At 48.2% G+C, this 13321-nt stretch overlaps 1 protein-coding gene across 1 annotated transcript; it reads left to right on the forward strand.

Moving 5' to 3' along the window:
- The first annotated feature begins 10074 nt into the window (after positions 1-10074).
- On the forward strand, positions 10075-12674 carry LOC143210916 (uncharacterized). Its single transcript, XM_076428198.1, has 6 exons — positions 10075-10981; positions 11183-11292; positions 11335-11604; positions 11701-11821; positions 12439-12551; positions 12624-12674. The coding sequence occupies exons 1-6, from the start codon at positions 10075-10077 to the stop codon at positions 12672-12674; spliced, it is 1572 nt and encodes a 523-aa protein (XP_076284313.1).
- Positions 12675-13321: the final 647 nt, after the last annotated feature.

A 13321-nucleotide genomic window follows, 5' to 3' on the forward strand; every position in this document is an offset into this window, starting at 1 on the left:
TCCGGTATGCTTTCTTGCTGTTTTCCCGCCTCGACGGCGGAGTCGGCCTTCTCTTCCTTGTCGGATTCCGCTTGGGACTTCCTTCCTTCTTCCGGCTCCTCCGGTATTGGTCCTAGTAGGAGGGTGGCCGTGGCGATGAATGTTGTTGGCGGCGAAGGTGGCCTTCTTAAGTCTTCCCACGGCAAGCTCGCTCCTAGCTCGTCTACTAGCTGTTCTAGTGCTACCTCTGGGGGTCCGTGCGGCCGGCAAGTTATTGATGCCGTTGACGCACGGATACCCCTCGGTAGTGGGTGTAGCCTTCGTAATCGCTCTTCAATAGACTCCATTGCGGCCTTGGCTGAGTCCATTTTTAAAGTAGGGTTCGTTAGTCTGTCGAGAAAAGAGAGGCTATGGTGTTAATTTTTATCGTTTGGCGTATGAGTGGTGAAGTATGGTTTGAGGTCCGATATATGCGCCTTTCCGAGGTTCTTTCCTTCCTCGTTGGCCAAGTTGTATACTCCCGGTGACAGTTTTTTCGTTATTGTTACCGGACCAGTAAATTTCGGTGATAGTTTCGCCGCGAAATGGTTAGCGGCTGACGAGAGTACTCTCTGTCGCTTCATAACCCTGTCCCCTACGTTAAATTCTCGGTTTCTCCGACGCAAATTATAATGATGCGATTGTTTCCGATATGCGTCCTCGAGGTTTTCCAACATCCAATGCCGCAGCGTCGGTAATTGCGACACCCGCTTCTTCCAGGTGTCATTGGATGTCACCTCGAGGTCGATCGGAGGCTCGACGTTAGCCCTCGCACATTTTGCCGGTCGCGGCTCTCGCCCGAAATTGAGAAACGCTGGGGAGGCTTGTAGAACGGAATGGTGTGCGGTATTATACGCAAAACGAAACTGAGGTAAATTCAAGTCCCAATCGCGGTGGTCCCTCTCTATATAAGCGACGATCATCGTCTTCAGGATCCGATTCACTCGCTCTACTGGGTTCGCTTGCGGGTGGTACGGGGGGGGGTGGTACTTAATCGAATGCCGTATTCGTCGGCAAGTTCCCTCAGAGTCTTGTTCGCGAACTCGGTACCGTTGTCCGTCAACAAGACAGCCGGGGTCCCCCATCGCGAAAAAATTAACCTTTCTAGGGCGTCCGCTATTTTCGGACCGGTTGCACGTCGAAGCGGGGTGCACTCTATCCATTTTGTGAACAGATGCTGTATAACGAGAAGGTACGAATTGCCGGACCTGCTCGGAGGGAACGGGCCCATAATTTCGGCAGCTACTACTGTCCAGGGCATGTCGACCCTGCGCCGACCCATCAACCCCGGTGGGAGTGTTTGTTCCACCTTCGTGAGCTGACAGGTATTACAGCGTCTTACGTATTCTACTGCCGTTCTATACATGCCTGGCCAGTAGTAGCGGGTGGCGATACGATGATAGGTCTTTTCGACCCCTAAATGCCCTGCCTGCGGGTTGTCGTGCGCCTCCTGCAGGATCTCGGTTCTCCGTTCCTCTGGGATTACGAGTTTCCACTCGTTCCCGTCGGAACCCAGCGTTTCCGCGATCAACGGATCTGTTCTTCGACAAAACAGCTCCCCGCCTCGAATTGCCCAGTCCGGAAATTTCTCGGGATTTTTCTCGACTTCCGCAAACTTTCCCTCGTACCACTTTGGGCGAACCGCGGCCACGATATGAGTTTCCCTTTCGGTATCCCCCTCCCTCTCGTAAATACGCGAAAGTGCATCTGGCACTTTATTAAGGGCTCCCTGCCGATATACTACTTGGAAATCGTATTCCTGCAGCTGCAGGGCCCAACGCGCTAATCGACCCGTGGGGTTTTTCAGAGTTCTCAGCCACCGTAAACTGTTGTGGTCCGTAATTACCGTAAATGCGTACCCTTCTAAATATGGTCGAAATTTTTGTACTGCCCAGACAATCGCGAGACATTCGAGCTCTGTAGCGGAATATTTTCGCTCCGGTAATGTGAGTGATCTGCTCGCGAATGCTATTACGCGTTCGACCTCATCGACCTCTTGCGTTAATACCGCGCCTAAACCTACCGTGCTCGCATCCGTCTGCAGGGTAAATGGGGTTTCGAAATTTGGGCACGAGAGGGTAGGTGCCGAAGCGATCGCGTCCCTTAAGGATTCGAAGGCGCTTTGTTGGGCGTCCTTCCACTCCCATTCGCGATCTTTACGTAATAGACGGTTCAGTGGTTCGGCAAGTGTGGCGAATCCCGGAATGAATCTCCTGTACCAGGAGGCCATCCCGAGAAAACGCCGCACCTGCTTCACCGTTTTCGGCGGAGGATACGATAAAACGGGTTGGATTTTCTCCGCGTCCACCTTTAATCCCTCTCGGCTCACCACGAAACCCAAATACCGAACTTCTTGACAGCAGAACTCGCACTTATCAGGATTTATCATTAGACCGGCTTCTTTGATCCTATCTAATACGCGCTTGAGCCATTCGAGATGTTCTTTGAATGTTTTAGTGACGATAATTATATCGTCCAAATACGAAAACGCGTGAGGCTCCATTTCTGGGCCTATTAACCGGTCCAATAATCGCTGAAAGGTTGCGGGTGCTCCTGTCAGACCATACGGCATGCGGCGGAAATGGAAAAGACCTTTTCCCGGTACCGTAAAAGCTGTTATTTCGCGGCTTCCTTCCTCTAACGGAATTTGGAAGTACGCTTGACTGAGGTCGATGGTCGAGATATATTTCGCGGCCCGTAACTTGTCTAGGATTTGCGTCATGAGCGGTAACGGATACGCATCCTTCTTCGAGACCTCGTTAACTTTTCGGAAATCGAGACAAAAACGGTATTTACCGTTGGGTTTCTTAACCATCACGATCGGACTTGATCAACCACTTTGCGATGGCTCTATTATTCCGTCGGCCAGTAGCTTATCTACTTCCTTATATATGGCCTCCTGTACTTTCGGGGAGACGGCATAGTATCGCTGTTTAATCGGAGGATGGTCGCCCACATCGATTCTGTGGCTAGTCAAGTTCGTCATTCCGGTCATATCGTTAAATTCCGGTAACGTGGTCTCGAGAAACTCTTTTAATTGCCGTTTTTCGGCTTCCTCAATCGTTTGCAGACCACAACATACGGTGTCGGGGTTAGTATTCTCGAAAGGGAATTTCTCATTTGGCCGTTTCGCAAAATACCACACCGAATTGTGGTATTCGGCTACTATGCCGAACTTCGCGATTGCGTCGGTTCCTAATAGCAGGGGTGTCACCAGATTGTCTAGGACTCGCGCAAACGTTTCGCGTTTCTCTCTGCCTATTCTTAACGAAAAACGTGCCTCTTCGGTTGCTCGATCTACTGCACCAGTGGCGAGGAGGAAATAGCAAGGTTTATCTGTCGTTCTAATTTCGATAATTCTATCCTCGACGTTCTCGAGGGTTTCTCGGCTCACAAAGGTCAGCGATGAGCCCGAGTCTATTAAAGCGCGGGTCACGAAATTGCCGATGTACGCGTCGACGGTCAGTAGAGGCGGTCGGTATACATCCCCATTTACCATTACGCGGGCCGATATTAGTTCGGGTGAAGTCTCTCCCGACCCCTTGATCGACTTCCCCCCTCGTTTCCCGACCGTTTGTTGCACCTTCGGCAGCGATTTAGTGTAACCCCCTCCGCTCCGCACCTGTAGCAGTGCAACCTCGGTTCTTCTCGGCAGTCTCGGGACAGGTGGCCAGTCTTACGACAATTCCAACATTGGTGCTGGTACTTCTCGGTAGCACGCGGTGTATCGCGTCGCGGCCATTGTTGCACTGCCACGGCTGCAGTCTCTTTTGTTGTACGATTTGAGGGGTCGCGGGATGTACTACGTGATCTGTTCCCGGATCGGTTTCTGTCGCGTCTCCCCGGTGTCGGCGACGGTTGTTTACCCGCCTCCGGCCCCCGAGGTGTGCGAAGTGCCGATCCGGATCGAGATTCCCTACGGAAGGATCGGGGAAGTCGATCGCCCGACTCGTCACTTTCTCCCTCGCTAGCGGAGGATATCGCGTTCGCGTACCCAAAAGTGACCGATCTACCTCTTACGGGTGCCTTTACGCGTGAATATCTACTAGGATCAAATGCCAAGCTGGTGTGTACCATTTCCGATGGTTTGGGATTCCCCCGTTTCCTACGTTCTTCTATACGGTCCGCCTCCACTAACCTATCCGACGCGTCATCGACCGTGATTACGGACCCTATTGGTATCATTTGTCGTAATGATAATTTCGCGCCTTCATACAAGATTCTTGCCATTCTCTCCTCTGACCACCGCGGCTGTAATTTATCGAACATTGTTGTCATGGCCATTATGTATTCGCGGACGGGCTCTGCTTCATCCTGGAACCGTTCTCTAATGTTACGCTCCAGGTTAAATTGATACTCGGGATCTCCGAAAAATTCTCGGAACGCGGCCGCGAACTCTCCCCAATTCCTGCAACGACTTCCCTTGCGTTTGTGCCAACGCTTTGCTGTGTCCCCGAGACAAACTGCTACGCAGTCGATTAATTCCATATCTTCGATGCCATGATATTGTTTGTGATATTCGAGGTCTTCCAGAAATTCTTCTGGGTCCTCTCCCTGAATACCGGAGAACTTTAATCTCCATCGCCTAATTATTTCGGCGATGGGCGTTCCTCGATAATTTAGTTCTCGGGGTCTTGCTCCGCTTGGCACTTCCGCGTTGGGGTCGCTATGGGGTTCGGTATTCGTTCTCGGCATATTTGATACCGGACTACGGTGTCGTTCGGGAGACCACGGTCTCCACCTTTGATCCTGCGGCACCCTTAAACTAAATTCGCGGGGCGGTGATCTGCCGCCGCCTTCATTTTCCTCTTGCGGGTTAATGCGCAGGGCCGCTATATGATCCAACGCGTCTCCGTAGTCCGATTCTCCGCCGTCGTTCACGTGTTCCAGTTTCGGTAAATTCAACCTACTTCTCATTTTGATTCGGGAATCTCGATACCAAATTCGAAACCGAGCTCCCGTACCTGCGGCCGTTTAACCCGAAACAAAATATTCTCGATATATCACGCTTTAGGCAGAGAGGACGTTTACTCGTTTTCGTTTCGCTAATTTCCCGCATTATTTACTACGTTCGACTTTTTCGTTACCGTCGCGAATTACGAATTTACTTCTACCTATTGTCTCTTCCCAGCTCTTTCTCGATTTATTTTGCGCCAAAAGGGGAAAACAGCAACCCAATCTAAACCCTAAAGTGGACCCTTTTCACTAATTTCACACGCACCTGCCCGTCGACAGTATTACTGCGTGCTCACCAAGACGCTACCGGTAGCTTTCGCAAATTGTTCACTAAATTTTATAAAAGGGTCCCGCAAATTTAATTGTTGAATTTTTATAATTCAACCGCCAAGGGATTTGTTGAACTACTTTGAGTTCAACCGCCAAGGGGATTATATTCGTCTAGACTACGGACGATATACCGGACAACAAACCAACTTCCTCCACCACATGTATAACACAAAAAAAAATTCATATAAAAAAACAGTTTTCATGTGGGTTCAATCTTTGGGGGTCAATATTACCACAATCAAAATATAATCACGAAACCACTTTATCCGAGAATATCGCAGCCGCGGGTGGATTACGCTGTATGCGATGCCTTCCCCGCGACCGAGAACTTCTCACTATTGTAAATTTCAAATATTTGTAATTAAACAAACGTGTGCCATTCCGAAAAACAAGTTTGCACAAATTATGACAGTAAATTCAATATATAAATATCAGAAGTGGGTGAATATTGAGGAAGGCGGAATGGTATACAATAGGGGAACAATATATAAAAAAATGTATTATGGTATTGTGGCCCTCTACGGGTGGACCACCTCTAGGGGCAATCCTAATCCCGTAGCGGTATTACCCACAATAAACAATTTATAAATTGTCCCTCGTATTGGGGATTACGGGGCGAAACTCTCGATTCTCGGGCGGGTCACACTCGGTGGTGTGTCCCTCTCCCTCGAAGTCAAGCGTTACCCCTCCGCCAATAACGAGGTCCAAACACAATTATATACACACAATAAATATGCAGAGTATAATCAGCAAATATTGCAATGTAACAAAAAAAATAATAATCAGACTGCGAAGGAAGCGTGATTGATATTACTTGATTAGGTTGAATTTTATATTCGTTTTTAACTTTGTTTAATCTTATTTGAATTTTAATTATTTTATCTGTAATCTAGTTAATTTATCAACGTCAAGTTACACTATTATTACTAGTACCAGATTACCCGAAGGTCCGTTAATGTTTATTAAATAATGAATTAATGATGGAATAAACAATGTTATCCAGATGAAGCCAAATAAAATTACCGAAATTATTACTATTATTATTAGCACGCTGTGTGCTATTGCGCCGAGAATACGCGCGATCACGTTTCCTTTTCTGATCATGAATCCTGAAAATAAATTTTATGTACACCCGGTATATTGTAACGGCGGAATGGCACACGAAATTCGAAAATATACTGAACAAAGACCCTCGTAGAAGACCTTGAACAGAGAACAGGCTGTTGTAAATACGACGTGGCACCGTAATATCTTTTCAACAGCCCGTTGCTGTGTTTACGAGGTGCTGGTTCGTTAGTTCGAGCGAGACAAAGAAAGTACCGCTCAAGGACGGGTCGTGCTTCTCTACTACGCGACCGTTTCGCTCGCCCGATTCAAATTCACACGTTTTGCTTTCGAAATTAGAATTTTCCCGTGAGAGCCTCGAGCTTCCTCACGCGTCTCTTCTTTAAAAAGCCTATATCAAATCGCTTTTTACGGCGAGATTTCCGCAATGTTCGGGCGCCAATTTGTCACGGCGTTTATTTCCCGGCGAACCGAGAGATAACCGCCTTCGAGAAATTATGGCCTTGCGACCGGGCCACGCTCGGTCGCGCGACACGTGGTCCTCTCGAGACAAAAGATATTCGCAGATTCGAACGGAACGACAAATTTGGACACGAAGTGAACGGGCGCCAGGTACTATACCGTACCACGCGAAACTCTCGAACGATTCGTTCGGTTCTCAAAACGACGTCGAATCTGCGAACATCGTTTAGGCCGGTGACGGCCGCGAACAGGTCCAGGGAACCACGTGAGGAAAGGAACGGGGCATTCCCCGCGACGAGAACGTTTCTCACGGTAAATGAAGCTACTCGGTAGATCTCGGGCAAAATATAGTCGTTTATTAAAACGAGATGATCATACAATCCGCCGGCCGTTGCCGGCGGTAGTCAATAGCTTTGCCGGCGCGAACACGAAAGTGACGGCGGCTGTTCGGCCGATCGCGCGGAATAACTTCTATCGCGTCGAGCTCGGTCGTCACAGGACTTCGCGTGAATTTACAAGCCACGAGGGCACGAATTCGACCGAGCTCCGGTGACGTACGCGTTCCTAATTCGAGACTGGGCGAAACGTGCGAACGGTGAACGACACGAAACGAATACGGCGCGTTATCCTCCCGTGGAACGATCCGAGGGTAACCCGAAGAATTACCGGGCGAATATCGTGGGTCCCGAATAGCTCGTGCACGAGGATTCGGCGACACACGATCCGCGGCCTCGCGAGCCTCTCAGGAGAGCGACTCCTGGTCAACGGTAAACGCGGGGAAACACGCGGTACACCGCGGTACGAACTTTCGCGAACTCAAATAACGTCCCCGAACCAACACGAACTGGTCACAAAATTATATCGAAATGAAGCCTGACTGGCACTTACCAAATACGCTGCGATGGCGGCGGTCGCAAAATATTACTGTTCGATATCGCGGTCTAATTTTCGCACGTCTGTACTATGTGTAGTCCTTCGACCCAGTGGCCCAGTTCGAGATGGTTCGGAACGCGGAAGCGAGTTTTCCCCCCACTCTCGTCTTCGGCGACGCTCGGGCCAATCACGTTGTTTCGGGGCGCAGGGACGACTCGATGACATGTCTGCCCGGGCCTTCGGTATTTTCTATTTTCCGAAGCCCGGCCGATATAAGGCGGTTAGTCGGCATCCATGGATCCGAGCCGTTCCGGTGTAGCTCTCATGGCATTTTCCGGATGAGACGTCGACGAGGGTGGACTGCTGATCGTCCTTATGTTTAACAGCCTCGTCGCTTTCTCCGGGTTGACAGATTCGGGCTCGGTCCAATCCTCGCCGTCTTCCTCGCCAGCGGCGCCCTGTGATTGGTGTTCCGAGCGTCTCCGCTTGCGGCCTTCCGCCAATCGGCGGCCGGAGACAGGTATCGGGCTCCTCGCCGATTTCGGTGGTTTCTGAAAACTCTTGTCGCGCCCGGCGGCGCGACATTCAAATGCGATAATTCTATTCTTTTGGGCGTTCGGATGTCCCAGGGAGAGCGCTCGTTATAACCGTTTCGTTATTATGCCGCTTTCCAGTGACCCGGTCTCTCGCTTAAGGTTCGGAGTGACGTAGGCGGAATGTGCCACGTCACAGTATGTATGATCACAGGGTAATTATATAGAAAAGTACACTTGCATCTGTTTATTTTGTGTTTGTAAAGACATTGTGGAGATGAGAAGCGACAACACCACACACACCCACCCAGTGCTTAACACGCACCCAATGTTTCTAAAAAGGAGGTTTCCGTTAAGAAATTAACATTTGTGCAAATTTTCAATATCATATTCGTAATCAGCACGTGAAAATACGTAAGAATCTAGAGTATAATTTAGAAACAGTGGGTGCGTGTTAAGCACTGGGTGGGTGTGTGTGGTGTCGTCGTAATATAATATGTACTCATTCTTCATCATCATATGATTTAAAAAGTTCACGCGGTATATCGGATCGTCCGACGATCGTAGTGATATATCTGTAGAAACAGTTGACGAGCGGTCGCATCATGTTGAAGCATACGCACAGCACGGGCGTGCACGTATAGGCAAAATTCAATGTAGTAGTAGCTGCAGTTTTTCGCAAATCTCTCAAAAACTAAGGCTGAGCGGCGGTTACATGTATAGGAAAAAGTTGTTCAGAATCTTCACCCTGACAACATATTCAAAAATCATCGAAATCGGTGAGGTGGGACCTTTTATGCACAATTACCCAATATTTTTCTGAATATAACAATATTCAATTGTAGGGATGCAAAACCGTTAAACGATAGGCTGTTACTCGCGGATCGCCGAAACAATAAACAGCTAACAGGTGAATGCCCTAGCGAGTGTGTGCGAAAGAGTGAGAGCGTGAATGTGTGAGAGAGAGAAAGAGACGAAGGTGCGACGACCGCGAACTGCATATCTGAGCCCTGAGCAGCTGATTCGTACGTATGTTTATATATGCGAGGTAGGTCACGGCCGCGGATCAGAGCGAATACTGCGAGTACTGCGAGTCGAGATTGTATAGAAAGAGAAAGAGTGCGAGTGAACGAGAAACACAAGAGATTTTATGCTTTAACAATTAAAATAAAAATATTATTATATAAATATTATTATTTATATATATTATTATACAGATATTAGAATTGTCAAAGTATGCAATCTGTTCCTCATTCGCTCTCACTGTTGTTCGCTCGCTTCCTTAACAATATTTCAACTCGCAATCTTTATATATATATATATATGTCGTAGATTTAAGCGCGTTTTTAGAATAAGCATAGGTTAAGGATTGGCCGTTGGAAGTTGCAGGAGTCGGCTGCTGAGTGCTCGCGCGTGCATTTACATTGTAGCGCGGCCGAGACGTTTGATCGGCCGCAAGAGTCGGGATCGGTTTCTCTTACGCGCAGCCGAAACGTTTGAGCGGCTGCGACAAACAAAATCGGCTCCCTTTTAGAATGCGTGCACGTGGACGGAGTGACTCTGCGGAGTGGGGAAAATGCGAGGCAAGGCCCTCGATGGCCCGAGACCGGCCGGCAGATTTTGTTTAGCGCTCGAACGATCGAGATCAGTGTCTCCGCAGAGTCAAATGGTCAGAATACTCGACAGCCGACACGCGACGATGAAACGTATTAACGCCGGGGCGCACGGGTCGCGCCAAAATGTTTCTGCCGCGACATCAGAAGTGGGATCTGATCAAACCTCACAATTATTAAATCCGGATATTTTGCGGTCACTATTGGAGCTGCAAAACCAGAACATGGTACGACTTATCGAGTCCATCAAACTTCCTTGTGCGCCTGTGGTATCGCTACCACAATTCAATCCGGAATTACCTGACGCCGATCCACGTGCCTGGTGTTCGACGATTGACGTTTGCATGACGGAAAAACCCTTGGATGGAGGAGCACTCGTTATCGCATTGAGCAAGGCGTTGAAGGGATCGGCATCCACGTGGCTGTCGCAGGTGTCATTTGCTGGAATGACATGGGCGCAATTTAAGGAAATCTTTCTCGCCCGCTACGGTTGCATCGAAACATGTGCCGCGACAGTGATCAACCTTTTGAACGGTCGGCCAAAGGACGACGAGTGTCTTGCTGCCTACGCTAGCCGCCTTATGACCACCCTCACGTCAAGATGGTCGAAGAAAACCATCGAGGAGGTCGCCGTATCAGTTGTGCTTGCGCATACCGCACAGTTTAATCGGCGTCTACACCACCTGGCATTTACGAATGACATCACCACCAGAAGCAGACTGCAGCAGGAACTGAAGGCATTTTCCAGCGCAAAACGCAAATACAACTCTACTGAGCCAGAACTGTCTGCAGAGAATAAGCGTTATAAACCAGCGCCTTCAAACCCTGTTCAGTGTCATTCCTGTGGTAAGCTGGGACACAAAGCCGCCGAATGTCGCAAGAGGATGGTGCGAGGACAAGTGCCTGTTAATACCAGTTCGGGGAGGCCAGAAGTGAAGAACAGTGTGACTTGTTATCGCTGCGGCGAAAAGGGACACGTCTCGACTCGTTGTACCAGGTCAGGAGCGACCAACAACGGCAGCGGTGTGACGTCATTCCGGGCAACGAGCAGCAGCAGCAACGCCGTGCACGCCGAACGTCGAGTCGATGTATGCGAAATCCGACCCGTGATCAGTCAGCTGACACAATCTGGTGAGTCGTATTCATTTTGCTATGATTCCGGTGCCGAATGCTCTCTCATCAAGGAAGGAACCGCGAGTAGATTTTCTGGCACGCGTCATAACACAGTGATTTCGATCGTAGGAATAGGTAACTCAAACGTATTTAGTACCTGCCAGATTCAAAGCGAGGTCTCGGTTAACGGGTATACTTTTGAGGTCCTATTTCATGCAGTACCTGACAACTGCTTGAAGTATGACGTCATGCTCGGGCGCGATATTTTAAAACAGGGGTTTTCAATTACAATGACCGCGAATAGTTTCTCGTTAACCAAAATTAAAGCGGTAGATTGTTGTAAGGTTTCTAAACCCTTTGACGTTGATAAGATTGATACTGATGTACCTCCTGAACACAAGGCCCAATTATCGAATTTGTTAAACGAATTCTCTGATACTTTTATCGATGGTTTGCCACGTACACGTGTGACTACCGGTGAGCTTAAAATACGGCTTGTTGATCCTACTAAGACTGTCCAACGTAGACCATACCGGCTCTCCCCTGACGAGAGACAATTAGTGCGCGATAAAATAAAAGAAATGTTAGAGGCTCGTATCATACGACCCAGCTGTTCGCCTTTTGCAAGTCCCATACTGCTTGTAAAGAAACGTGATGGGTCGGATCGTATGTGCGTCGATTACCGCGAACTAAATCATAACACAGTTCCTGACCGATTTCCTTTACCCTTGATTCAGGATCAAATCGCTCGCCTGGCTGATACTAATTATTTCACGTGTCTCGATTGTGCTAGTGGATTTAATTTAATTCCCGTACACCCTGATAGTATCGAACTTACTGCTTTTGTGACACCCGACGGTCAGTATGAATACCTGAAAATGCCTTTCGGCTTACGGAATGCTCCGAGTGTTTTCCAACGTGCTGTCACTAGGGCCTTAGGCGACCTTGTCTATTCTTATGTCATCGTGTACATGGATGACATTTTAATTCCCTCGCGGGATGTAAATGAAGGGTTAGAGCAATTGCGCACGGTATTAGACCTTTTGACAAAAGCCGGATTTTCGTTGAAATTCTCCAAATGTTCATTCCTAAAAAGTTGTGTTGAATCGTGTCGATCATGTTGTATCGAACTACGATAGTGAGTTTGCTGACGAATATTCACACACTAGCCTGTTAACTTCAATAAAATCCTACAAAGGGGTAGGTGAACAAAAGTCTGGTTACATATTGGGATAGACGGATAGACATAAAAACAAAATTTAAAGAGTATTTCAGTTTTTTAAAAAATTGATAATTTCTTTTATTGTCTTGTGTCTTAATATCTGTATTCGTTAAATTCGTGTTTTGTTTGGTGTGTGTTGCATTAGTTGATTATAGTTCCTGCGTTACTATTGTCGTTACAGCCACTTCCTAAGTGGTCACGATACCTTCTTCAAGTTGTTATCTTTGTTGTGTTACCGTTGTTTACTCGTCAGCTACTGTTGGCTCTACTTTTAGTCAAACATCATGGGAGAAAGACAAACACTTGCTATGCGGTCCCTCCAGTGTAGGCTACATAAGGTTCCATCACTCTTCGCCTCATACTCGCGTATCTTGACGTCAGCACAAGACTCTTTATCTCCCTTAGTGCTTGTGGCTTGTGGTGATGTGTTGTCGCAAGATAACTTGGCGCATACTGATGCCTATACAACTTGGCATGCGCGCACATTGATTGCTGAAGCCATAGCCAAAAATTGGGCAAACAAAGAAGGAGTCAGAGACAATGACCGAATAATAGCACGGATATATGGGGAGATGGTAGGTATTGCTGCAGCCCAAAATAAGACCAGCCTCCAAGATAGGACAACAGCCCGATCCAAAGTGATAAGGATTCTTCGCGTGTCAATGCCTACGGCAAATGAGATGCAATCATTAACCACTGATATATTGCGCAAGCTTGCAGGTGCAACTGGGGATCTACTCCCACATGATGAGACACATGACTATGTTCCTGGAAATGCCCAAGTTTCCCATCAAACAGCAGTGTTTTATGCTTGCCGCGGGCATCTGATCAGCTCGCAAATGTTTGCGAATGAAGATGCACAACGAGCTTGGACAGGGTTATCCACTCTTGCAAATCACTGGGTGGAGCTGAGAGACATCAATTTCGACCTTGTACCTGAAATAGCTGCAGTCTGGGCAACTTTGGCTGATGCTGCCTTATTAGGATATTTTGAGGCTAAGGCTAGTCAGACTCCTGAGAAACCCCGCGGTCTCATTGGAGGAGCAATGTTCACGTATCTTGCTGCTCTGACCAAGGAATCAAACCTCACGCCTGCATGGGTTCAGAGAAGGAAACGACAGTTCCAAGACAAGTTG

Source organism: Lasioglossum baleicum, chromosome 1 (genome assembly GCF_051020765.1).
Source record: "Lasioglossum baleicum chromosome 1, iyLasBale1, whole genome shotgun sequence".
NCBI lineage: Eukaryota > Metazoa > Arthropoda > Insecta > Hymenoptera > Halictidae > Lasioglossum > Lasioglossum baleicum.